Raw genomic sequence first — 24,741 nt, forward strand, 5'->3', positions numbered from 1 at the left:
CCTGAAGGGATTTTTAAAAATCTTGGATTCCATCATTGAGGTATTAGCTGTTCTCTTTCAGCTTTATGTCAACAGAAAGTCTGGTAAATGTAACTTTTATGCCTTTATTCTGTGCCTGGTAAAAGTGCTTGACCTGGACAAGACCAAGGACAGTGCCCCACTCACCTCTCCAGGAACTGGCACTTAACAAAGTTTATTTTTTTGAAAATTCTGATTGAGAACAACCCACCTGACTATATTTTTGTCCAATCCACATATTCCTGTCTTGTCTACATAGATATCTTTGGAGATTTGGTTGAATACTTTACTGAGAGCCAGATGCACTGCCTACAGCTGGCCCCAACCCAGGGTAACAGCTTGGCATCAGTGCCCAAAGAGGAAAATGAGGCTAGCTCGGCTTGGCTCAGTCTCAGGGGCTTCCGACCATCTCCTTTCCTAAGATGCGCCTCGCCTGCTGGCTGAAGAGCGGATCTTCAGATCCTGCACGTTCTAGAGCCACGAGGAATCTTGGAGGTGATTCAAGGTCTAATTCATTTTTGCTGATGAGAAAACCAATGCCCAGAGTGCTTAACTGGTTCCCCCAAAGCCACAGGGTTAATTAGAAGAAGCACAGGATTGGATCTCATGTCTGTGTCTCCAGGCTCGAAGCTCTCCCTTGACGGCGTCACGCCATCAAGTCTTTCTCTAAGCGCACACACGCACACAGACACACACTCACAGGCCTTCCTTTGGGTCTCTTAACTGTCCACCTAGACAACCTGAGGCATTGGCTCTCTAGGGGCGCAACGGGGGCCATGACTGTGCCCTGTCTCCCTGTGCTTCACAGAAGGGAAGGTGGAGGCCTAGAGCCTCTCCAAGGGTTGTTCCCTAACAGGTGAGCTTCACACTTCCTGGATCCGACTGATCTCAGAATCCGCAGGTTACCTCCAGGAGACCACAGTCCTTGCCCCTCGTCTCAGGCTACGTGTGCCTAGGTCTCAGGCTTGCCCCTTGGGTGGGCATGTGGCGGGGCTCAGTCTTCTAAGCAGCGAGTGGAGGCGGGACTTCCCTGGAGAACAATGGGCTACCTGCCCAGGGGCCTGGTGGGAGCAGCTTAGGCTTCCTGTGCATTGCAAGAGGATCAGGCCCTGGACATACTGCCTGAGGGCCTGGCATCGCAAGGGTGTGTGCCCTGTTATGCGATGCCCATGGTGGGAGTTAGGCAGTGGCCTGTGGCTGGTTCCCACAGGAACTGGATGGCAGGGAAGGGCAGATTAGGTCCTCAATTTGAGAGAACTGTGGCAAAAGGGGTGTGCCTGCAGCAGAGGCGGGCCCAGGTGGGGAGATACCTGTTACCCTGGTCAGCTCCCAAGGGCAGGGCCTCCTCACCACCCTCGCCACCCCCCTTGGAGGCCCTGGGTACCTGTTTATTCTTTAGGTCAAGGGAGAGTTCGTAATCAGAGGCAGCAGGGGTGTGGGAGCAGAGCGCTGTCGCCAGGGCAGGCTGCTGCCCGCCGGGAGAGGCCACCTGGGGGGGGGCAGCCCTCAGGGAGGCACCCCTCGCCCCTGGCTGCTCCTCCTCCTCCTGCAGCTCCAGGTCTTGAGCCTTCAGGGCATGGATACTGGGTCTGCCGAGTGCCACCACCGCCGCTGCCACCATGGAGTCCTCCATGCCCCCACCGGCCTGGGTGTAGGAGCCATCACTGTGAACAAAAGGCAACGGTGCTCGGTTGGCGGAGGGGGGATGGGTGCATGTGGGTGTGGGGTTGGGGCAGAGAAACTGAGGCCTTCTGGGCTAGCCTCTCCAGTGAGTGATGGGCCTTTCTAGTGACAGGGACTGGCTGGGGTATCTAGGGAGGGCTGTCATGGCAGGGTAGAGCCCCAGGCAAGGAGGAGGGGCAATTAAGACTATGCCTGGCTCATGGTCCCTGCTATACACAAGTGTTCACTGTCACACTCATCGGTGGTCTTGCTCCCTGGTACTGGCTCAGGAAGCCGGCGGAAGTAGCCTTGCCCTGAACCAGCTCCAGCTTCTGACGGCCCAGATGGGTCTGTGGGGAGTGGGGGGGGAGCTATAGACCTGGTCCGGGCATAAGCCCCTCAGGAGTGGGTGGACTCAATTTGGAGGCTGGGTCAGTGAGGAGGAGGATTCTTGCCCTATTGGGTGCAGGGGAGCTTCTGTTCCTCCCTGGGAGCCAGACTGCGGCCCTCCTGCCTGCACTAAGGGGCCACCTCGCCGGCTGGAGCAGCCAGTCTCCAGCCCACCCAGGGAGGAGTTCCCTCGGCTGCTCCCTTCCCACCGGCCTCCATGTTCTGCCTGCCCTGAGGCCCAGGGCTGAGCCACCTCCTCCATGAAACCTTCCTGAGTGATGGCTGCTTTCACACTTGTCTCCTAGAACACAGGAGCTGTCCTTGGAGAGGCCCTGTCCGTTTCACAGAGGAGGAGCCGCCTTGTGGCGGACTGCATAGGCTGGGGCCCAAGCCCTGCCACTGTGCTGCTGTGGGCAGGTTGCTTTTCCTCTGGGCCCTGGTGCCCATCTCTGTGCAATGCAGGTGCCAGTGTGACGCCGCCTTACGGGTCACGGTGAGGAGGAAAGGTGTTCAGCACAGTATGTGCTCGGTGGGCAAACAGCCCCCGTCTGGCCCTTCCTAGAGGACTGGGCCTATGTGTCACTTTGTTTGTGTCTCCCTACCTGGTGCTGGGTAAGCGCAGAGTGCTCTGTCAGTGCTCGTGGCTGGGTGTGCTGAGGAGAACCCAGGGGCCAGGGGATGGCCTCTATAGCAGACAGTGGCAGAAGGTCAGGCCTGGAAGGGACCTCAAGGTCACCTAGTACAGCCTCCAGCTCCTCAGCTTTTACAGATGAGGAGCAGGCCCAGGGAGCCGGGGGGGCCAGGCAGCTGGGGGCCAGGGAGCTGGGGGGGCCAGGCAGCCAGGGGCCAGGGAGCTGGGGGGGGCAGGCAGCCAGGGGCCAGGGAGCCAGGGGCAAGGGAGCCGGGGGTGGGCAGGCAGCCAGTGGGGGGGGCAGGCAGCTGGGGGACCAGGGAGCCAGGGGCGGGGCACAGGCAGCCAGGGGCCAGGGAGCCGTGGCCAGGGACGGGGGGGCAGGGAGCCAGGGGACAAGGAGCCGGGGGGAGGGGGGTGGCGGCAGCTGCAGGGGCCAGGCAGCCGGAGGGGCCAGGGAGCCAGGGGGGCCAGGGAGCCAGGGGGGCCAGGGATGGGGGGACAGGCAGCCGGGGGCCAGGGAGCTGGGGCCAGGGAGCCAGGGGCCAGGGATCCGGGGGTCCAGGGAGCCAGGGGCCAGGGAGCCGGGGGTCCAGGGAGCCAGGAGCTAGGGAGCCGGGGGGGGGGCAGGGAGCCAGGGGCCAGGGAGCCGGGGGGGGGCGGTCAGGCAGCCGGAGCCAGGGAGCCGGGAGGGCCAGGGAGCCGGGGGCCAGGGAGCCGAGGGGGCCAGGAAGCCGGGGGCCAGGGAGCCGGGGGCCAGGCAGCCTGGGGCCTTAGTTTGTCCAGGACTAGGCTGCACGAGCGATGCCCCGAGCCCCACCAGGAATGGCCTCCTCCTGCTTCTCCCACCCAGCCTCAGGCTGCACAGCGGCACTTGTCCTGCCAGGGGAACAGCCAAGGCTGGGGCCACGCAGAGCCCTCCTCACCCACTCTCCACCTGCCCTCCCACCTGTCCTTCCAGCACTCTCTGCGCCCCAGAGATGCAGGAGAGCTCGCAGGCCGGCCCTGGCCACAGGGCCTCCACATTGTTGCTGCATGTTTCTCTGCCCCAGCATTTCTTGTGTGGCTGCCAATCAAGCTTCATGGCTGGAGGCAGCTTAGACATCTTTGACATGTTTCTCTCCCTGGTGTCACCAGGAAATTCTCTCTAAGATCTAACCTCAACCCCTCTTGCTATAGTACACGCCCTCCCTTCCCTCAGAGCACATGGAAATAACTCTTCCCCACCACTGCACATCTGCGTCCTGGGCCCAGGGGCAGCATTCAGTCTCATCCATCTCTCCTCTGGACCGTCCTTGCACTGATGCCCAGGGCCTCCCCACCCCAAAGGGTTTTCGAGGCTCTTTAGGGAGCTGGTGGCTACTCAGGGTGAGTCGTTTTCTCTCTTTGATTGCTGGAGTGTGCATGGCAAGGCATACTAGGGAGTTGATGCCCTCATCACAGCGCTCAGCCAGTGACAATGGGGGTTGCTGCGTGCGTTCCTCATCTCCCCTGTCCCTCAGGTGGAACAACTCTGAGGCAGATTCTACACCAGCTCCCAAAAGTCCCCCATGGGATCGAGCCCCAGGTGCCAAAGCAGTGGCGTGGTCACAAATGAGCCCTTCCTTGGCTTCTTCTCTCCTGTGTCCTGTTTCCTCACGCTCCACAGGCCCTCCCGGAGTCACCTTGTCCCAAATAGACTACTCGTGTTAACACAAAATACATTTTAAAAATAGCCTTTTGTGTGGGCTTGTTTGTGGACCACCCCTTTGGATATAGATAGAAGCTGCAAAGCCTTCTCACCTGAACTCATGCACAGGGTCTGGGAGTCAGGCCTCCCCTTGCTAAGCCCAGCAAGCACACACACACACACACACACACACACACACACACACACACACACACACACACTCTCTCACTCTCGTACACACACTCTGTCACACTCATTCACACACTCACTCTCATGCACACTCTCACACTCATGCACACACTCATACACACACTCTCATGCACACTCTCATGCTCATGCACACACTCATGCACACACACTCATGCACACACACTCTCTCACGCACACACACTTTCACACTCATACACACACTCTCATACATACTCATGCGCACTCTCACTCTCATACACACACTCTCATATACACTCTCACTCTCATGCACACTCTCACACTCATGCACACACTCATACACACACACTCATGCACACACACTCTCTCACGCACACACACTTTCACACTCATACACACACTCTCATACATACTCATGCGCACTCTCACTCTCATGCACACTCTCACACTCATGCACACACTCATGCACACACACTCTCACACTTGCACACACACTCTCATGCACACACTCATGCACACACACTCTCACACTTGCACACACACTCTCATGCACGCACTCATGCACTCTCTCACACCCATGCATATACCTTCATGCACACACACCCATGCACACACTCATACACACACTCTCATGCACACTCTCATGCTCATGCACACACTCATGCACACACACTCATGCACACACACTCTCTCACGCACACACACTTTCACACTCATACACACACTCTCATACATACACTCATGCGCACTCTCACTCTCATGCACACTCTCACACTCATGCACACACTCATGCACACACACTCTCACACTTGCACACACACTCTCATGCACGCACTCATGCACTCTCTCACACCCATGCATATACCTTCATGCACACACACCCATGCACACACTCACACACACTTTCACACACACACTCTCACACTCACACACATTTTCATGCACACACACACACTAATGCACACACACTCATGCACACACACATGTCTCTCTCTCATGCACACACAATGCTTCTAACCAACTCTGTGACTTTGGACAATTCGTGTTCTCCTCCTGGGTCTTTTCCCTCACCTGTCACATGAAAGGAGCTTGCTCATCTCTAAGGACTTTCTCCTAGAATGCTTGAACATTCTAGGACCTTGGACCACAGTGCAGAGACCAGTCTACCAAGGCCCACCAGCCCTTAGATTCTAGGCTCTCTGGCTGGTGGAACCAACTCTTCCTTTATCTCCTTATGTGCTCAGGGACCCGAGAGATCGGGCTCCCAGGTATATGGTGAAGAAGTGTTGGAAAGGGGACCCCCATCCTTGTCTTCCTTCCCTGGACTCACCTGTATGACTTGTGTGGTGTGAGATGGGCATGGAGTCCCTGGACTATCTCATCAATATGGCAACATTAAAGGTTATATGGTGGAGGGCAGGGAATATGGGCTTTGGTGTCAGGAGACCTGGGTTAAGATCCTGGCTCTGTCACTTACCATGTGACCTCAGGCAAGTTATCCCATCTTTCTGTGGCTCTTTCCTTGCCTGTAGAATGGGCCTTCTAGTAACTACCTTGTAAGGCAGCTGTCAGGGAAAAGGCGAAGCACATGTAGCACCTAGTACAGTGCCTGGCACACAGTGGTCCTGAATATGTGTGGTGGTGGTGGTTGTTCTCTGAGCTGGAGGCCTACAGCATGGAGGCCCAAAAGAATCCTCAGAAAAATAACACGGGGAATTCTGAGGTGGGCAGGGTGTTCTCAGCCTCAGTTTCCCTCTGTGCACTCATCTGGAAAAATGATCTGAGGAAAGAGGATAGAATCTTCTTGCTTGGCTGTCATAGCTGGAAAGACCACCTCTTTCAACTGGAAGACCATCCACCACAACCCACAGTCCCTCATGTAATTAGAGGCCCACAGCTCTGGCTCCTAGAACATTACTCCATCCACGACGCAGGCTGTGTCTTCAGCTTCCAGAGTTTGCTGAGCTGGCCTCATGTCACACCCACCTGCCATCCCTGAGGTTCAGATCTCAGGCATCCTGGCCCTTGGACAGGAATTATGTGGCTAGGACTCACTCTGGGACCTGATCAGTTTCTTATAAGCCCCTCCCTGAGCCCCTGGAGGGGGATCCTAGGAATCTGAGCTCTTGTGGGCTCCACGTCCAGTTGCAGAAACACATTCCTTGAGTGACAGTCCACTGGCTTGGAGACACTTGGGGCCCCTGCCAGCATATGAGTGATGCTGGTCACAGCATATTCCTGAGGTTGGGCACCCATTTGAGAAGCCAAAAAGTAGAACGTGGGTGGCACCAAAACAAGAGGGTTCTTAGAAAGCTTTGATTGTGTCCACATGACATTAGGGCCTCAGCAGGAGTCATGCACAGGAACACAGGACTTGAGTATGGGAAATGAATATCTTTGAGAAATTAGGGGAACGAGCAGTTGCTCATAGAAATATCACATGTGCCCAGGAGCAGACCTGTGTTGGAACTGAACCTCACACCAGAGGAGGGGCACTCAGGCAGGAAGGATGCTAGACACCTGCTGTGCATGCCTGGTCCTAGCACATAGAGACTCCCCAGGGTTCCAGGATGTCTATCATCTGTACCCTCAGAGCTGACCTCCAAAAATGCAGGTGGTTTAATGCCAGTTCTCTGCCCAAACCCGTCAGTGACTCCCCAGGACTTGGGGGATAGAGTCCATTAACAAACTTACCCACATCTCCATGTCAAGCCTCCTCACCCCCATCCTCTGAGTGACCTGTCCACACTGAAACTCTCCCTAGACCTGCCCAGGCCACTTGGGCCACCGTTACTCTCCATGGTCTCCTTTTCCTGAAATCCCCTCCCCTGCATGTGCCCTGGCCTTTCACACACTCCTTTCTCTGCCTCATCAATTCTTCCAAGGGTCACTCACTGTCCTCAGGAGGAGTCAGTCCTACCCTCCTATGTGCTCTAACAATTCTTAGCATTTGCCTCTATCTCAGCATGAACCACTTTGTGCTCTAATTATTCACTGATGTGCCTCTCTCTTCCAAAGACTGTGCTATGCACATCTTTTTTTTTTTAATCACAGGTGCCTATCATAGTGGGTTGGCTCAAAAGGTGTGTTTAATAAAGGTTAAATAAATGGATGGATGGGTGTGTGGATGGATGGATGGGCAGATAGATGGATGGGTGGCTGGGTGGATAGGTGGATGAATGGATGGGTGGATGGATAGTTTAGGCGAATGGATGGATGGATGGGTGGATGGGTGGAAGGGTAGATGAATGGATGGGTGGATGGATGGGTGGTTGTTGGATGGATGGGTGTGTGAGTAGAGGGGCAAATTGATGGGTGGATGGATGGACTGATGGACAAATGGATGGGTGGGTGGATGAATGGATGGATGGGTGGGTGGATTGTTGGATGGATGGGTGGATGGGTGGGTAGATGTGTGGATGGGTGGATGGGTGGGTGAATGGGTGGGTGGATGGGTGGGTGGATGGTTGGATGGATGGGTGGATGGGTGGGTAGATGTGTGGATGGGTGGGTGGATGGTTGGATGGATGGATATGGATGGGTGGGTAGATGTGTGGGTGGGTGGATGGGTGGGTGGGTAGATGGGTGGATGGGTGGGTGAATTGGTGGGTAGATGGGTGGATGGGTGGGTGAATGGGTGGGTAGATGGGTGGATGGGTAGATGGGTGGATGGGGGGATGGATGGGGGGTGAATGGGTAGATGGGTGGGTGGGTAGATGGATAGGTGGGTAGGTAGATATAATTTAATGTCCACTGCTTTCCCAAGGGCAGAGATACTGGGATGGGCTTGGCAATGTGGCACCCAGACCCTCCTTCAAGGAAGGACTTCTTGCCCAGCTGCTGGCAGTGTTGTTGGAGACTGCCTTCAGCTGGCAGCTCCATTGTTAGGGCTTGGCTCAGCTCTAGAGGGCCACCTGGCTCCAAGTCATGTACTTCCGAGGGCTGTCCACATCCAGTGATTGTGGTGGGGATATACGGACTCAGCATCTTGACCCAACAAAGGCAAACTGATAGGTAATTCTTGGTCCAGAGCTCAGTGGGACTGGCAGAGGCTGAGGTTGACCTTTTGCAGTTTGACTTTGCCCCAGGCTGTGTCCCTCCCCTTCCTTTCACAGGTATTAATCCCAAGTGCAGTCTGCTTCCTGGAGAACCCAATGCCCCATGGATACTCAGCCTCTCTTTTCCTTCCTGTTTCTTAATAGCTAGGATTAATCGGTCTCTCTGCCCCTAGACCTATAGAAGTTTTCTGGGTTCCAGATGCCTTTGCTGAGGAAGAGCCCTTCTGGAGTATCTTTCTGGAAAAAGGCACATGATTTATCTATCACAAGCCAAATTTTATCTTTACATCACAGACTCCATAGACCCAGGCTATGGACACTATTACGGAGAGAAAATCACGGAATATTTTCTATATGCTGGGAACGGTGCCAAAGGCTGGAGGCAGCTCTGGTCATGCAGAGAAAATATTTGGGCGCCAAACACCACAGAGCTTTTCGGAGCCAGGTCATCTTTATCCTTGACACTGATGGAGCTGGTTCCCGGGGAAGGAGCTGCGTGCAGGGAGACCCCTGCTCTGCACCTCACTAGCTGGGACCGCTCGAGCGCCACCTAACTCTTCTGCAACTCGGTTTTCTCATCTTCAAAACAGGAATGCAAACAGCTCCTTTCCAGGAAAGTGATGAAGATGAAAGGGCCCACGGGTCGGCACTCCCTGAACAGTGGCCAGAGCAGCCTTCTACCAAGGACAGGGTGCGAGCGGGCACCTGCAACACCCACCAGCATCTGTGCTCATGCGGCCCCCAGCAGGGGCTGTGGGGTGTTCTCTCTGGGCTCCCGGTCAGGCCCTGGCAGCCACACTGCGCCTGCCGGGAGCTGAGGGCACAGGCGACTGGAGGGCTGTGAGAGGGCCGGGGCAGGGAAGGCAGGAGGAGGGTGCAGAGTGGGCCCACCGCTGTCCTACAGAGGCTGCTGGGGCCCTGGGCACAAAGCCGGAAGACAGGGTGAGGAGGCCCCTGCGGCTCAGGCCTGCGGGCTCCTGGCGGCATGGTGTGGGCGCACGCGTGCGGGGAGAGAGGCGAGGGCACTGACTGCAGTCTGGCTGGGAGTGGGAGGGCGGAGGTGCCCCTCAGGTGGGCAGACACCCCCAGAGGGCCCGGCCAACGCACTGGGTCATCCCGGACCCTGCCCGCCACTCCTGAAGCCCTTCCGAGGCAAAGCTATGAAGCATTTTCCAGAAAAAAGCTAACAATATGCCTCACGTTCCCTCAAGACCTTTCAGCCTTTCCTAAAACACTCTTTTCCTCCCTTCTCTGACTCTGTACAGCGATTTTAGACAGGCAACGCAGGCGCCAAGCGTGGAAGCCGTGTCTTCCAGGTGCCACGGGTGGGGGTGGGGGTACGTGGGGCATGGGGGTGAGGTGAACAGAGGGTCAGCATCAGTGATAAGGCAGGGAACAAGGTCACTCCGTGCTGGTTCAAAGAGCAGGGCAGAAAGTCCTGCCCAGGGGGCAGGGGGCGGAGGAGAGTCAGGGCCAAATCCCGCCTGGGGCCTACAGCCCTCACTGTAACCTTGGGCTGGTCACTTCTGTCTCTGAACCTCTGCTTCCTCCTTGCAGGGTGGCAGTTTGGACAAAGTGCTTTGACAGGGGAAAGATGGGGAGGCCCAGCGTCTGTGCATGGCCTTGCCCACACTGTCGCCTGCTCAGCTCCCCGGCAGCCACCAGCTGGGCTCCAGCTCCTGCCCCAAGCCCCAGCCACATAGCAGAAGCCTCCTGGACGCCCTTAAGCCATTTAATCCAAATCTGCCTGGGCTCCTGACTGCCATCATGGCGCTGGCAGCCAGGTCTCAGAATAGAACCCCAGGGCATGGCAGCCGGCCTTCCCTCCCGCCCACCCACTTCCAGGGGCTGCCCCGACTTCATCGGTAACTGCAGCTGCTTCTGCCCCGCTGCCGAGGGCTGTGTGAGAATAAGTTATTTTCTCTCCTTGTCGCCTCCCTGGAGACTGCAGGCTGTGGTCTCATAGCTGTTCCAAATCCCAAAAGGTGCTGGTGGGTTTGGTTTGTCTCTAGCGGTTTCCTGTCAAAGGAAATAACAGCCCCTCCTCCGAGCCCTCTCCACACCTAGGTGGGGAATACCTAGGCCACTCACTCAAGGTGGGCCACAGGGCGGCTCCTGCAGTCCCTGGCGAAGGGCGCTCGTGGACGCCTCCCCTGTTCAGCCCACCCCACCAGGCCTCCCTGGCAGCCTCCCCTCTGGGCTCCACTGACTAACGCCTCTCATTGCATCTTACAGTCCCACGAAATAGGCGTGGATGTAGTGGTGAGATCAAGCTGTAAGAACATCCTCCCCACCCATCCCCAACACGGCAAGCACAATTTTACACGTGCGTGCATCTGCCTGGCCTGGCAGACAGAGCTCTCTGTGCACCTGACCGCACCTTGGATTTTCTCCCCTTCGAGGTGTGCTTACGTTGCTGTCCCGCTGGGAAAGGAGGGCCCCTCCTGGCAGTCTCATCTCCCAGCCTCAGGCGAGGCTGCCACAGCACAGCCTCCCAGCCCTCCCCCACCCCCGCAGCCCGCCTGCCTCACCGCCTGCAGGCAGCAGCTAGGTTTACAGCCTGGCGAACTCCGGTTCTTACTTATTTTTTGCTTTTATTGTGAACGATTTTCATATGCAAATATATATACGCATATGTGAGGTATGAAGGAAAATATTCACCTGTACCCAGCTCAAAAAATAGCACATTAAGAACCTTTACTGCCCCGCATATTCCTCTTCCCTCCTGAGAAAAGCAGCTGTCCGGAATGCGTGTTCATCACTCCTTGGCTTTCCCTTCCGTGCAATCCCTTCCTTGTTTCTACGTAGCCAGTGGTGGCTGCCTCTCCCGAGACCGCGTGTTTATAGCGTGCCTGCTGGGAGGCTCAGAAAGGGTCAGGGAAATGCCTCCAAGAGGGTGGCCCCGCACCTCCAGCTGATGCGGGAGAGGGCGGCTCAGTAGGAGAAGCAGCTGGGAGCCGGAGGGCGATGCCTTTCGGGTCCCTGAGAGGAGCCACACAAGAGGCTGGGGGCAGCCACGGCGCCTGCCTGATTTGAACGCTGGCCCTGCTGTTTGCCTGCCCTGTGGCCTTGGGCGAGTCTCTCAGCCTCCTTGGGCCTCACCGTCCTCTCTGACAGAGTCCTCGTGAGAAGGAAGGGAGTGAACACGTGAAGTGCTTGCCAGGCCCTACGGAAGGAGCAACTCTCTTTTTCTTTTTCACAATTCCCCACATTTCATTTTGTCAAATAAGAAAATAAAAAGCAAAAGCACCATTCATTTCCCCTGTAAGGTTATAAAGGAATAAGGACAGTAGGAAAGATGTAATTTCAGAATAAAGAACAGTCCTTTAACTTGAACTATCAACTTTTTTATGTCTTGGTGTCTTGTGCTAGATCCGCATGTCATAATTTCTGAAGCTCTGCGTTACAGATGATGCCAAGGGAAGCTGCCCAGAAAGCAATCAGGGCTGGGAGGCAGCAAAGTGTAACAAATATGAGATTTAGAACCAGACAGATCGACCGTGGTTAAAATCCCATCACTCACTAGCTGAGTGGCATTGGGCTAGTTCCTTAACCTCTCTGAGCCTGTTTACTCATGTGTAAAGTAGGGATACCTACTAAATAATTTTACTGGGAGAGTTAATGAAATAACGTACATAAAGCCTCTGGCACCTCTTTGGTGCTTGGCAAATGTGGGTTTCCTCCCTGAATCTGGGCCCCTCACGCTTCTGGTTCATAAACTGTTTGCTTGCTGGAGAGCCCTGTTATGGTGAATTCCTGAAGCCACATGTGCACACGGCCCAGCCCCAGGCAGGCTGAGACACACCCTGGGCTTTGTGTTCTGTGGCTATAAAGTCTCTTCATGCCATCGTCCTCCTGTCCCAGCCCAGGTCAGCCCAACCTCACTTAGCACAGCAGATGTTTCTTTGGTCCTGAGCTATTTCCAGGGAAGGACACCTCCTCTCAGGCCAATGTCATCACATGCCAGGGGAAGGTGTCTGATGGCCTGCAGGTGCCTGTGGAGGCCAGGTGCACACTTGCTGAAATTAGGAATCTTACGACCTCAGAGATGGAAATGGCAGAGCAGGGTACCATTGCTCTGGACATTCATCTAGTTACTATGGAGCAAGATTTCCTACAGTTCGTTTCCTTAAGCTTGCCCACTGGAAGTCCTACCTGATGTTTAGCTTCAGTCTTTCTTGCTGCACTTGTCAGATTGGCCACACTATTTCCTACATGCCTTGTGGGTTTCCTGAGTTATCTCTGAAAGTGTTTAGGAGGAATAGAGGATGCTAGGCTGCTACAGCATACATGGCTATGGAACATCCGCTCACTGGCTTTGTGAAGAAGCCTCAGAGACACGAGCTTGGGAAACACCCTGCGGAGCAGGCCGGGCGGCAGTGTCAGGCCATAAGCCTTTCCCTGATGGGGTTAAACAGCCTTCCTTCAGGAGAGGAGGCAGGCAAACTGCTTCTGGCAAGAAGATGGTCCTGATGAATGCCTCTGTTCTTAATCCCATCCCAGCCTTCCCTATGACAGCCCAAAATCGCTTCCCCTCCTGCTGTGACGTCTAGAACTCTCCTAGCTGCGCCCGGTGGCCCTGCTCGACTGACACTCAACTGGGCCTTAGCTTCTTTGGGCTCTTCCCCACATCGGCTCCTCAGCTCTCGGGGTCTCTCTCTTTTGAACATCGCACTCTTTCCAGCTGCCACTCTGTGTGTCACAGGCCGGGCTAGCACAGAAGCATCTGGAGACTGCCTCCTCCTCCCTGCCCAGGGCCTCCTTCCCAAGGGAGGGACCCTCTCTCTGAACGGCGCACAGCCCTGAGCGGCACGGAAGGTGCGCGTCCCCTGCCTGCCATACGGGGCTCTGCCCTGGGCCGCCCCTGGAGCAGGCAGCCTCGTCATGCCCGAGTTTCTAGCCCCGGGTCTTGCCTGCGTTCTCTCGCTCCACTGTCACACAGCCAGCACACCTGTCCACTCATCATGGCATTTAATCCTCTCGAACACCATAAGAGGCAAGTGTTGTTTTTATTCCCATTTTGAGGATGAGTAAACTGGGTATTGGAAAACTTGAGTTACTCAACCGAGGTCACAGAGCTTGTGAGTGGCCCAGCCAGGACTTGAACCTGGATTTGAATTACCCTAGTTTATGCTTCCAACTGCTCCACATGCTAGTGCCTCCTTGAAGTCTTGAATTCTTTCACCGCCTCACCTCTCCCTGCCCTTTCAACGGAGAAGGGACCCACAGCAACCAGCTGCTGCTCATTCCTCTGCCCTGGAAGGGCAGGAGACTCTCCTACTGTTAAGCTCTTTAGTGATTAGGAAACATTAGTGTCTTGTTCAGAAGGGCAATTTCTCATTGTGAATCAGTAGATTCATACTAATATATCAGTCTCTTATGACTTTGTTCCTAGTTGGGTCAGTTCCCCTGCTTCCTGAGGAATCAGAGGACCTCAGGGAAGCCTCATTGTTTTTCCAAGCCATGAAAGCTTCAGTGTAGACACAGCACATGGTGACCACACCAAGATGCAGCAGTCTGTGTGGGTGGTGGCACCTGGGAAGTAACCGAGAGTACACATTCAAACGGGAACCAGGGAGAAGCAGGTCTAAGTGATGTCACTGCTCAGTTGCCACCTTCTCTTTGTATGAGCTCTGGTCTTGACCTCTGCCAGCCCTGCCTTCGTGACCTTAAAGGCACTGCTCACCTTCTCTGCACATTTCTGCAGCTGTGAAACGACACAGTGGTTCTTGTCTTTCTGACTGTCCCCCAGGCCAGAAGCTGAGGATCCCTGTGGTGAGGACCACGAGCAGGAAAGCACGGAGAGTTCTGTCCCCTGGAAGATACTGTGCAGATGCCAGGTGTTAAGCCACCTTCATTTCTGTCCTCAGAGTGAAAGAAACTGCATCCAAGTCCAGGACAGATGCCGGGAGCTTCCAGCACAGGGGCTGGGGGGTGGGGTGGGGGTGGGGGTAGGGACATGGGGCCAGGCAGGGACACTGAGAGGTTCCCTGTGAGAGGCTGCAGGGTTAGCCTTGTGTTATAAAATCATGTTGCAATCACAAGTGATGTGGAAAGGAGAACCCAGTGTGCTGCCCTGCCCAGGGCTTCCCTCGCTCCACGGCGACTGTGCATACCCATCCCGGCACTGCACCCCTCAGCCTCTGGGGTGCGCTGTTGGCACCATATCACCTGCCCTTTGTTTGCTCTGTGGAGGCTCCTGGTCTCTGCACATGGCTGTCCCTTCCCAGGCCAAGACACAGTGCCTTTCTGTAGAACCACTGCCAGAGGGGCTTGGGGTCAGATAGTGCACCCTTGTGTTACGGATGAGACGCCTTCTCCAAGTCCGGGTGGTGAACAGCACCAGCTTGGTCGGGGAGCCTGAGTTCTCTCCTGGCCTGCCCTCCCCAGCTGAAGACCTGGGCCGAGAGCTCCTCTACGCCTGGTGCCTCTAGGTCAGCAGCACCTCCCTCACTCCTGCTCCTCTTCCGCCTGCAGGCCGCAAGAAGCCCCGCCCAGCACACTGCACAGACAGCAGTCTTTCTAGCTTTGTTTTTATCATCACAGAAGAAGTCTCTAAAACCTCCTTTTCCTGAGCCATTCCAAGACCTCTTTTTATTTATTTATTTATTTTTTGAGATAGAGTCTCGCTCTGTTGCCTGGGCTAGAGTGCTGTGGCGTCAGCCTTGCTCACAACAACCTCAGACTCCTGGGCTCAAGCGATCCTCCTGCCTCAGCCTCCTGAGTTGCTGGGACTACAGGCATGCACCACCATGCCCAGCTAATATATATATATATATATATTTTTTTTTTTTTAGTTGTCCAGCTAATTTCTTAGTATTTTTTTTTAGCAGAGACGGGGTCTCGCTCTTGCTCAGGCTGGTCTCGAACTCCTGAGCTCAAATGATCTGCCTGCCTCGGCCTTCCAGAGTGCTAGGACTACAGGCGTGAGCCACTGCACCCAGCCTCCAAGACCTCTTAAAGGCAGTAAAGTCTTTAAAAATGCCAGATCTAATTACATCACTTTTGCTATAGATTATTTCCTCTTTTTTCATTTGATGAAACCAATTTAAAACCTTTTTTTGCCATAAATCAGATACACATCTTGAAATTATAAATTATTTTTGTGGTCATGTTATTGCTTAAAAGATAAATGGCTGAGTGAAGATGACTTTTCAGAACAGAAACAAAACAAAAGCCTGGGAAATAGTGGAGTTAGAAAAACCTCTGGGCCTACAAAGAGAAGTTATTCTTCCTGGGAATGAGAAAAGAATTTCCAAAAGATCCAACAGGAAGTTTTCAGTAAATGAAACAATAACATATGTCTCAAAAAACTGGACAAAACTGTGTTAATGAATGCCGGTGGGATAGAGAAAACCAGGTATTCCTGGTGGCATCTTTAATTTTGTTGTTCTGGAAGCCTTATCGTTAGCTATGTTTGTTTCCTTAACTAATAAAGAGCCAAGAGCTGTTGTTTTCTTTCCTTCCCTAAAAATACTCTCTTGGTCATTTTTCTCTTTAGTTTAGTTGCTCTGATACATTTGGCTGTTGTTGCCAGGGTGTGCAAACTGTCTGGGGCAGGGGCAGGAAAGAAAGGCCGGGCCTCCTCTGCCCCAGCGACCCAGGCTGTCTGTGGGGAGCTAACCCTAAGCAACCGCTTCCTGTGGTCGTGGAAGTGGGAACCAGCTGTCTCCCCCTGCCTCCCTGTAACTGCACAGGCTGGGCAACACCCTCCTGCTGTGCTCACCTGATCCTGGTGGCAAGAGGCTGTGATAGCCTTATGGCCCTTGGACAAGGCACTCATTGTTACTGATCCTCAGTTTCCTTACCTGTAAAATGGGAATAATAATATTCCACGAGCATCTACTGAGGATTAAATATGATGGCACTTGCACAGCATGCAGTCAGCACTCAGTGCCTGGAGGCTGGCATTCTCTTTCCCTCCTTCATGGGCAGGAGACAAAACAGAACTGTGGAGTTAGGGGATTCTCCTCTAATTGCGTCCAAACATGCTGCGGATGGAAAGCAGTCTGTCTCAACTGGCAGTTTTTTGAGGGTGGGTTTGCTGAGGACCCTCTGCTGACAACCTCGGTCACAGGCAGGGGCTGGTCTGAGAGGACGGCTCAAGGCCTGGGAGGGGCGAGCACACAAGGACATTGGCCTGGGCAAACAGGTGACTCCAAATATGGGCTTCACATCTCAGCTGAGGAGAGCCCCTTGAGCAGAAAGCCAAGAGTCCTGACAGGACAAGTCTTTCCCAATACTCTCTGGAACGTTTTAACCCCCACCCGCCCACCCTGTAAAGTGTCACAGTACTTTGACATCTACTGTGGTTTTTGTGCCTCCTGAGTCTGGCGAGAAAGGCACAGCTGGGGCAAAAAGCACGGAGAGGTAAGTGACAGGTCACACAGGTCAGGGCACAGATTCCTTTAGCTCCAGGACCAATTCTCCTGCCATCTTCCTGGTGGCTGCCCTCAGGCACGGAGCCCAGCCCAGCTGGAGTCTGCTGTATACACAGAGACCCTCAGACCCCGTGCATACCTGCTCGCAAAGCCCACACCAGAGGAGCAGGCCCCCACCCACCTGCTGTCCTCTGTGCAGGTGCTGCTCTGACCCACAGCAGACCCCAAGAACCTCCAAAGCCTGGGACCTCACCCTGGCTGCCAGTGGGAAAGATGCTGCCACCACTGCTGCCGTCCACTGCCCTCCTGCAGCCTGCAGGGCTCCCGAGCGGCGAGCAGGCTGGGCGAGGCGAGTCTGGGGGAAGCCCAGGGCTTTCCTGTGCTTCTCCAGGGAAGAGAGGATGCAGCTGTACAGCCCCATGGGCACACTCAGCCGCCCTGAGCCACGTGTGGGAGGGGAAGCTTCCCAGCAGCCTCCGATGACTAATGGAGCAGGCACATGCATAGGCGTCCCAGCCCAGCTGTTTGAAGACTAAACTGTATCGATTGAGAATTTAATTGCTCCATAATCGCTGACTAAACACTGGCTAGTCCATTGATCCTGCTTCAGGCCCATCTCAGCCAGTGGGGGTGGCGAGCAGAGGCGGACAGACTCTGGCTGTGCCCTGTGGAGCTCTCTCTGACAGCCTTCCTGGCAGGGCACCCCTTCCTCGGGGCGCCGTGCTGCAAATGGCCTCTGCTTAGGGCGAAGAACGCAGGCGCTCGGCCTCCCACCCACTCTGGGAGGGCCTGGTTCGGGCAGGAGGCTCTCTAAAGGGGCACAGTACCCTTAGCAGAAATGCAAGCTGCAAAATCTTTTTTTTTTTTTTTTTTTTGGTGGGGGAGGAATGTAACACTCAGTGCATAGAAAAACAAAACACTAGAAGGCTACACACTAAAATATTAGCAGCAGTTAATTCTATATCATGGGATTCAATTTTTATTTTATTCTTTATAGTCTGTATTTTCCACATTTCCAACAACCAGAACGTTTAACAAATAATGAGAGTAAACAGATGCTATTTAAGATCAAATGAAACAGCTGAAAAGACTTCTCTTGAGCCATTAAAAAGCCCCAGAAAATCCTGGCTGCAGCCCCACCGGAAGAGGCTGCGTTTTGGAGTCGGACCAGCGACCCCTCTCAGCTCCAGAACTGACTAGCAGTGGCCCCCGCAAGATGCCTAACTACTCGCCATCCCAATTGCCTATCGGTAAATGAGAACATCTATCTCACCGAATTAAGTGAGATAAAATACTGAGCGTGCTCAGCACAGCGTCCCTGGAATGTTCAGTGAGCGTCTCTTCCGTCCTGGACTGAGGGTGGGGAGCGTGAGCAGTGAAGAGCAAGGACCGAGTGGCCCGGCTCAGCGGGCTGAGCCCAGAGGCACAGGCTCCCAGACCCCTGCTTCCCACGTGTCAGCCCTGTCTCTGCGCCCCGCCCCCACTACCGCCCCCTCCCATGACTCTAATAGAAGGCAATCTTCCTCCTCTTCCTCCTCTCTACCCCATTACCAGCCAGGGAGACAAAAAGGCTGCAATTTTGCTGGATGCTGGGAGGAGGCTGGCCAGCTTCCCCCATTGTTCAGAATGTCACAGAGAGCCTGAAGGGGAGGGGAGCCATGGGACCAAAAGTAGGGCTGCAATTACTGCCTATTCAGTTCTCCAGAATAAAGCCCTGCCATTAGCTACAGCAGAGAGGATGTGGGGAAAGGGCCATGACCAGCTCCCCTGCCCCTGGGAAAAGAGAGCTGACTCCCAGTTGCCAGGCTGGCTGGCTGGTGGGCAGGGGCACCACCCCAGCTTCTGCCTGAGGCCATCACCTGGCAGGCACAGGTTTTCTGCCTAGGGAAGACTGGGGAGCCAGGGCACAGGGGAACCCCTACCTCTACCTGGCCTCCAGCCTCACAGAGCTTTGCCTGCCCCATAGCTGCCCCACTGCACCCCAGCTTGCAGATGCCACCCCTCTACCTCCCCTCCATGACACCCAGGCTTCCAGACTTGCTCAGTTTCGGGTCTTCACTCGTGGAAGCAGCACTCCCTGGCAGGCTCCGGGCCCACGACAGTTTCTCCTGACACCAGCCCCAACTACTCTTCCACAAGGGGCTGTGGGCTGTGGCTGGACCCTGGCCCAGGCTCGGAGGGAGCAAAGTTTCCTCTGGGCTGAGAGTGGCCTCAGGCTGAGCAGCATCTCTGCATCTGACCAGAGAGATGTGCGGCCACCACAGCCTCCAGCAGAGGCACCTCCCAGTCCGAGGCTTGCAGCTGGGCAGGGAGGGGACAGACGAGATGCTGACCTTGGCCTCGGCCGGATTGCAGAGGAAGAAGTGGAGGGAGCTCCTGAGGCGGGCTGAGCCCACAGGCCAAAGGCCCTGAGAGCTGATGGGTTTTGGGTTCCTTGCTGGGGTCTCCTGTAGAGAGGAGCTGGCTGGGGTGCTGGGAAACCACACTGACCAGCGGGCAGGAGCCTGGCTTGTCTCAGAGCTCCACAGACCAGGCCAGGATCTCCTCAGGATGGCCTGAAGGCTTGGGGACCGACATGCCTTGTGCCAGCCTCCACCACCTCTCCAACAGGGACACATTCTACTAGAGGAACTCTCTGGAAAGTCTGGGCTATGCTCTCTGGAGGTGAGACACCTGGGCCAGGGGAAGGGACGAGTATTAAGAAGGGGCCATTGGTAGGGCTGGCAGCAGGGATGTCGAGTCTGATTGGGGAAGACTTATCGGAGGATGACTTCCCGAGAAAAGCCAAGAGCAAAGCCCTGGACCATCTTGGGGGCAGGTCTCCCTCTCTCCCAGGGGAGGGCTGCAGCAGGCATGTGTTCGGGGCCTTCCATGAACCACCATTCAAGAATACCTCCTGCCTCCCACCCTCCCTCCCCAGAGCACCTCCATTCCCTGAGTGCAGCACCTGCACCTTCAAGAAGAAAGCAAACAGCAACCCTCTTGGAAACCGAGATGGTAGGTTTCCCACCATCCACCCGAAACCTTGGGAGGTAACCCTGTGCCCTGGGACCCTTGCTCCACATCTGTCTCCCTGCTGGGTGCTGCTGGGGCTGCCTCTCTCCATCCCTTCCCACTGGAGCCTGTGGGGTGTGCGGGGTGTTGGTGAGAGTGCCTACCCCGAGGGCAGCCTCTGCTGCGGGCCCTGCCAGGCCTGGGCTTCTCCGTCCTCGCTGAAGCCGGGCACGTGCATGTGAGTGACCAAGTGTTCCTTGGACTGAGTTGGAGGGATGGGGTGGGGCAGGCTAGGCAGCTTTTCTTCCTTCTCCTTCCTGCCAAGCAGGGATGTTTTCAGGAAGGAGACGAGACAGGGCCCTCAGGGTTGCCCCACAACACCCCTTCCAGATCTCCACTCTGGCCTCTCTCCTTTCCTCTCCCACTGCTTCATTCTCCCATTTCCCTTCCTCTTTCTCACCTTCCCATGAGCTGTTTTCCTTTTGAGGGTATCCTAATGCCCCACTAGATGGGGAACTTCTCCAGGGTCCCAGTGGATCTGCTGTTATGTTCACAAACGCGGCGCGGAGAACACCCAGAGCATCAGCTCAGCACTCGGTCCTTCCCTTTTGCCTCCTGCCTTCAACCTGGTCGGCCTGAGGGAGCTCCCACCACCCCAGCCTGGATTGAGGGCCTCTCCCGGGCCCACCTCCCAGTCCCTCCTCAGGGTCCTGCCTCATTCTCTGACCTCTGCTGCCTTCCCTGTAAGGGAAATGAGCAGTGACACCATTCAGGGGTGGCTTTCTATACCCCAAGGTCAGTAGTTACCACTTCTGGTTACTGTCTAGTTATCTTCTAAGGACGAAAGGGGGAAAGGTCATAGGATCATTAAGTCTTGAGCCTGACACCGGGGCACACAGGAGTCACATGCCCCGAGCTCGCATGCAGGTGCTGGTGCCGCTATGCGACTGTGGCCCAGTCCCCAGTCTCTACCCTCACACACGCCAGGGAAAGGAAAACCTGCCTGGTCTGAGCTCACTGTGCAGCTCAGAGGCTCAGCGAGACCATCTGCAAGTGCTGCTGTGTAGCTAGACCAAGCCCTTCATTACACAGACAGGGAAACTGAGGCCAGGGGAGTGACATAACTTACTAGACGCCATTCCCACAGCAGGAAACGGAGATGGGGCAGGTTTTAGGCCAGAGTCCGAGCAAAGTAAAGAACTTGTCAGGAAGAGAGAAATATGCAGAACAGAGACAGAAAATGCAGTGGAAAGGAGAGGCGAACAGCGTGAGAGTGACAGCACCCCCAGATCATGGTGGGGCGGGTGGGGCAGGGTGACGGCGCATGAGAAACACAAGGGCAGAGACGGGATGAGTGTGGAGGGACCATCAGGACAGGAGGCGGGAGGAAGAGGGAGGATGGATGATGGGAGAAACAGAGGGACAGGCTCAGCACAGGACCCCCAGCCCTGGGAGGGCCTCATGGCGAGTCGGTCACCTCGTCCCCTTTATGGGAGCAGGGAGAGTGACAGGGAAATGTCAATCCTGGGGATACTGAAAGATTTCCTCTACTGGGGATAGAGGAAGGCCAGGCACCCACCGAGTGCGGCACCCCATGTGAGAGACATACACATTATAGATATAAGCAAACGAATTTCCCATGCTGCTTTCAAACACGGCACTTTACATGGGCCATGTAGAAGGAAGGATCACAGGTTTGGGATCTGAACCACAGGGGTGAGGGCCTTAAAAGCTGGGAAAGCTCATCTGGGGTCCAGAGGCAGGGAAGAGAGCAAGGTCTGAGGAAGGGGCAGGAGCAGACAGTAGCACAGGAGCCTGGAGAGCAGGAGGCCACCCAGCAGGGGGGCGGGTGTGCTCTGCTCTCAGAGCAGGGAGGGGCGTGGAAGGGAGGGGCACAGTTCCCACCTTGGGGAGGCCAGGTCGGAGCACTTCTGCTCGGCGTCCACGGCTGGGCAGCAGAACTGGTGCAGCACGGTCTCATTCCTGCGGGCACAGCACAGGGAGAAGGTCAGAGCCAGGCAGGGCCCTGCTCCCCTGAGACAAAAGCAGTTCTGTCCTGAACCTCACTGCCCCCTGCCCTGCCTCCTGAGCCCCTGTGTAACGGGGGGGGGGGGGGGGGGGGCAGGCAGCCAAATGCTGGCCCAGGAGCGAGCAAGCGAGCACAGCACTGGCTCTGTCCACCAGTCCTTCTGCGTCGCCCCTTAGGCCCAGTTCGCAGGCCCTCCTGCGCTGCCCTCCCTGGCCAGCTCAGTCTTCCCACTTCTGCAGCCCTGTCCTGGCAGGAGGCTCTGACATGTGGATTTACCATTTGTCCTGCTCTGTCTTTTCTCACAGTCGGTTCCGTGTGACCCTATGCCCTTCTAAGGTCCTACAAAGCAGAACCGGGTCCATCCACCCAGGATGCCTGGAAATGCATGCAGTGGACTTAGGGACCGTGGCGTGCACAGCTGGAAATCCCAGGTGTGGTGTCCATGGGGCTGTATGATGGAGATGAAAAGGCCCAGGAAGCGGTGATCTGGGCTCTAGTCCCAACCCACAGCTCGTCAGGCAGCTATGTCACATGCAGCTCATGTCTTCTGGGCCTCAAGTTATTCACTAATGGAATATTTGTGGAAAGGAGAACATTTTGAGGAAAGGAGAAGGGAGTTGAAGAAATAAGAGAGTTGAAGTAGAGAAGTGGTTCTCAACCCCAGCTGCATATTGGAATCACCAGGAGATTTTTAAAAATACTGTAGCCTGGGCTTTCATCCCCCACCCTCTGATGCACATGGTCTGGCATGAGTCCAGGGCACCAGGACCTTTAAAAAAGCTCCCAGGTGATTCTCAAGGCAGCCAGGATTGAGAGACATGAGACTAGTGGATTTCCAAGGTCTCTTCCACCTCTAAAATGTTGTGATTCTAATATCCACTCTGAGTCAGCCTGGGATTTAATACTGAAATCGCTTTTGGATAAAGTTCTGCCAACCTGCTGCCTTCTTTTCCTTAATAAGCGGTCACCGTCCTGCGCATTGCCCAGGCAGAGACTGTCAGACCTAGAAGGGCCCCCGAGATCATCTGAAAGAAAATTTCAAAATTCCTTTAGCTTCAGGACACTTTGTCCAAACCAAATCTTTCCTGGAAGCCTATTTTGTAAAACAACAAAAGCAGAACAGCTCTCTGGCTGGGGGTGGGGAGTCTATGCCACTCTCCTGACGCCTCAGCCACCGCCCAGGGCCCACAGACTCTGGGGCCAGAAATGGCGAGTTTGGCTATCCCCACAAAAGAAAATAACACTGGAATCTATTTTAACTTAACAAAAATTAATTCTAGAGCAATTATATGTTTAAATAAAATAAAAGAAGGAAAAATTCAGAAGGAAATTTAGGAATATAGCTTATGTTGGGGAGATTTTTAAAATAAAACAAGAAACTGAAAAGCCATTAGAAAGATAAACCTGTCTGGCTACATAAAATGAAAACATCTTGTATGGAAAAAGATACCCTCATAAGTCAAAAGACAAAGGAGAAGCTGGGAAAATATATTTGCAACACGAATGCCAGAAGGCAAGTTGATACCCTACATGGCGCTCTAACAAATTCATGATGCAAAGACAAACCCAGCAGGAAAAACAGGCTACAGACATGAACAGCAGTTGACAGAAGAGAAAACGCAAAGAGCATCAGGGAAGATGCTCTGTCTTACTGGCAGGCAGTAAAATGCAAATTAAAGAAATGCTGCGATGCAGGTCTCATCCATCAGCTGGTAAACATGAAAAAGATACTAACTACAAGTGCTGGTAAGGATGTGAGGGGAGGGAGCCCTCATCTGCCACCTGCGTAGATGTGAATCTTTACAGTCATTTGGGGGAATTGAAAAGAACACATGTCTTTTGATCCAGCAATCCCATCTCTGGGATTTTATACTTGCAGAAATGCAAGTGCCTATTTATAGAGGTATGGGAGGGACAAGTGGAGACAACCTGCGTCCCTGTCACTCTGGGACTGGTTGAATTAGTTGTGAGACTTTCATCCACACCATGGAATTGTGCACCTATTACAAAGAATCAGTTAGTGCCCTCTCTCTAAGTCTGGATGGTCACAGTTTTATAAAGTGAACAATGACCGTTCTCCCCAGCACAAACTCCCCATGTGCACTGTGTTTCTGTGTGAGTGCTAACTAAGCTGCTGACACTGGCTACCTGAGTGGACAAGAGTGGGAAAAAGAGGTTGGAGGCAGGAGAAGGAAAAAGAAAAACAAAGTTTGGTGTCATGTTAACTGAAAATGTGGAATATAAATTCCTATTTATGATATGACTTTAAAAATAATGCATCTTGGACAAGAAGTAAAAAGTGTTAGAAACCAACACGAATATTGATGTTATTTCAGGATAGATCATGGGAGACTTTTATCTTGGATTTTCATTAATTGAATAGATTATTTATTGTAGATTATATATAATCTATAAACCATAGATTATTAATTAATGCAATTAATATAATTTTTTTTTTGAGACAGAATCTCACTTTGTTGCCCAAGCTAGAGTGAGTGCCATGACGTCAGCCTAACTCACAGCAACCTCAAACTCCTGGGCTCAAGCAATCCTCCTGCCTCAGCCTCCTGAGTAGCTGGGACTACAGGCACGTGCCACCATGCCTGGCTAATTTTTTTCTATATATGTTAGTTGGCCAATTACTTTCTTTCTACTTATAGTAGAGATGGGATCTCGCTCTTGCTTAGGCTGGTTTCGAACTCCTGACCTCGAGCAATCCACCCGCCTTGGCCTCCCAGAGT

The 24,741-nt window shown here is 54.3% G+C and overlaps 1 protein-coding gene across 8 annotated transcripts in view; it reads right to left on the minus strand.

Moving 5' to 3' along the window:
- IQSEC3 (IQ motif and Sec7 domain ArfGEF 3) overlaps positions 1 to 24,741 on the minus strand; it is a 104,304-nt gene that overhangs the window by 57,263 nt on the left and 22,300 nt on the right. For all 8 annotated transcript variants that reach the window (XM_012748353.3, XM_012748355.3, XM_012748363.3 and 5 more), the window contains exons 2-3: positions 21,877 to 21,954; positions 1,403 to 1,682 (exon numbers count right to left, since the gene is read on the minus strand). In XM_012748353.3, the coding sequence (XP_012603807.2) occupies positions 1,403 to 1,682; positions 21,877 to 21,954 (358 nt within the window). The remainder of the gene's footprint in view (positions 1 to 1,402; positions 1,683 to 21,876; positions 21,955 to 24,741) is intronic.

This window comes from Microcebus murinus, chromosome 10, assembly GCF_040939455.1.
Source record: "Microcebus murinus isolate Inina chromosome 10, M.murinus_Inina_mat1.0, whole genome shotgun sequence".
NCBI lineage: Eukaryota > Metazoa > Chordata > Mammalia > Primates > Cheirogaleidae > Microcebus > Microcebus murinus.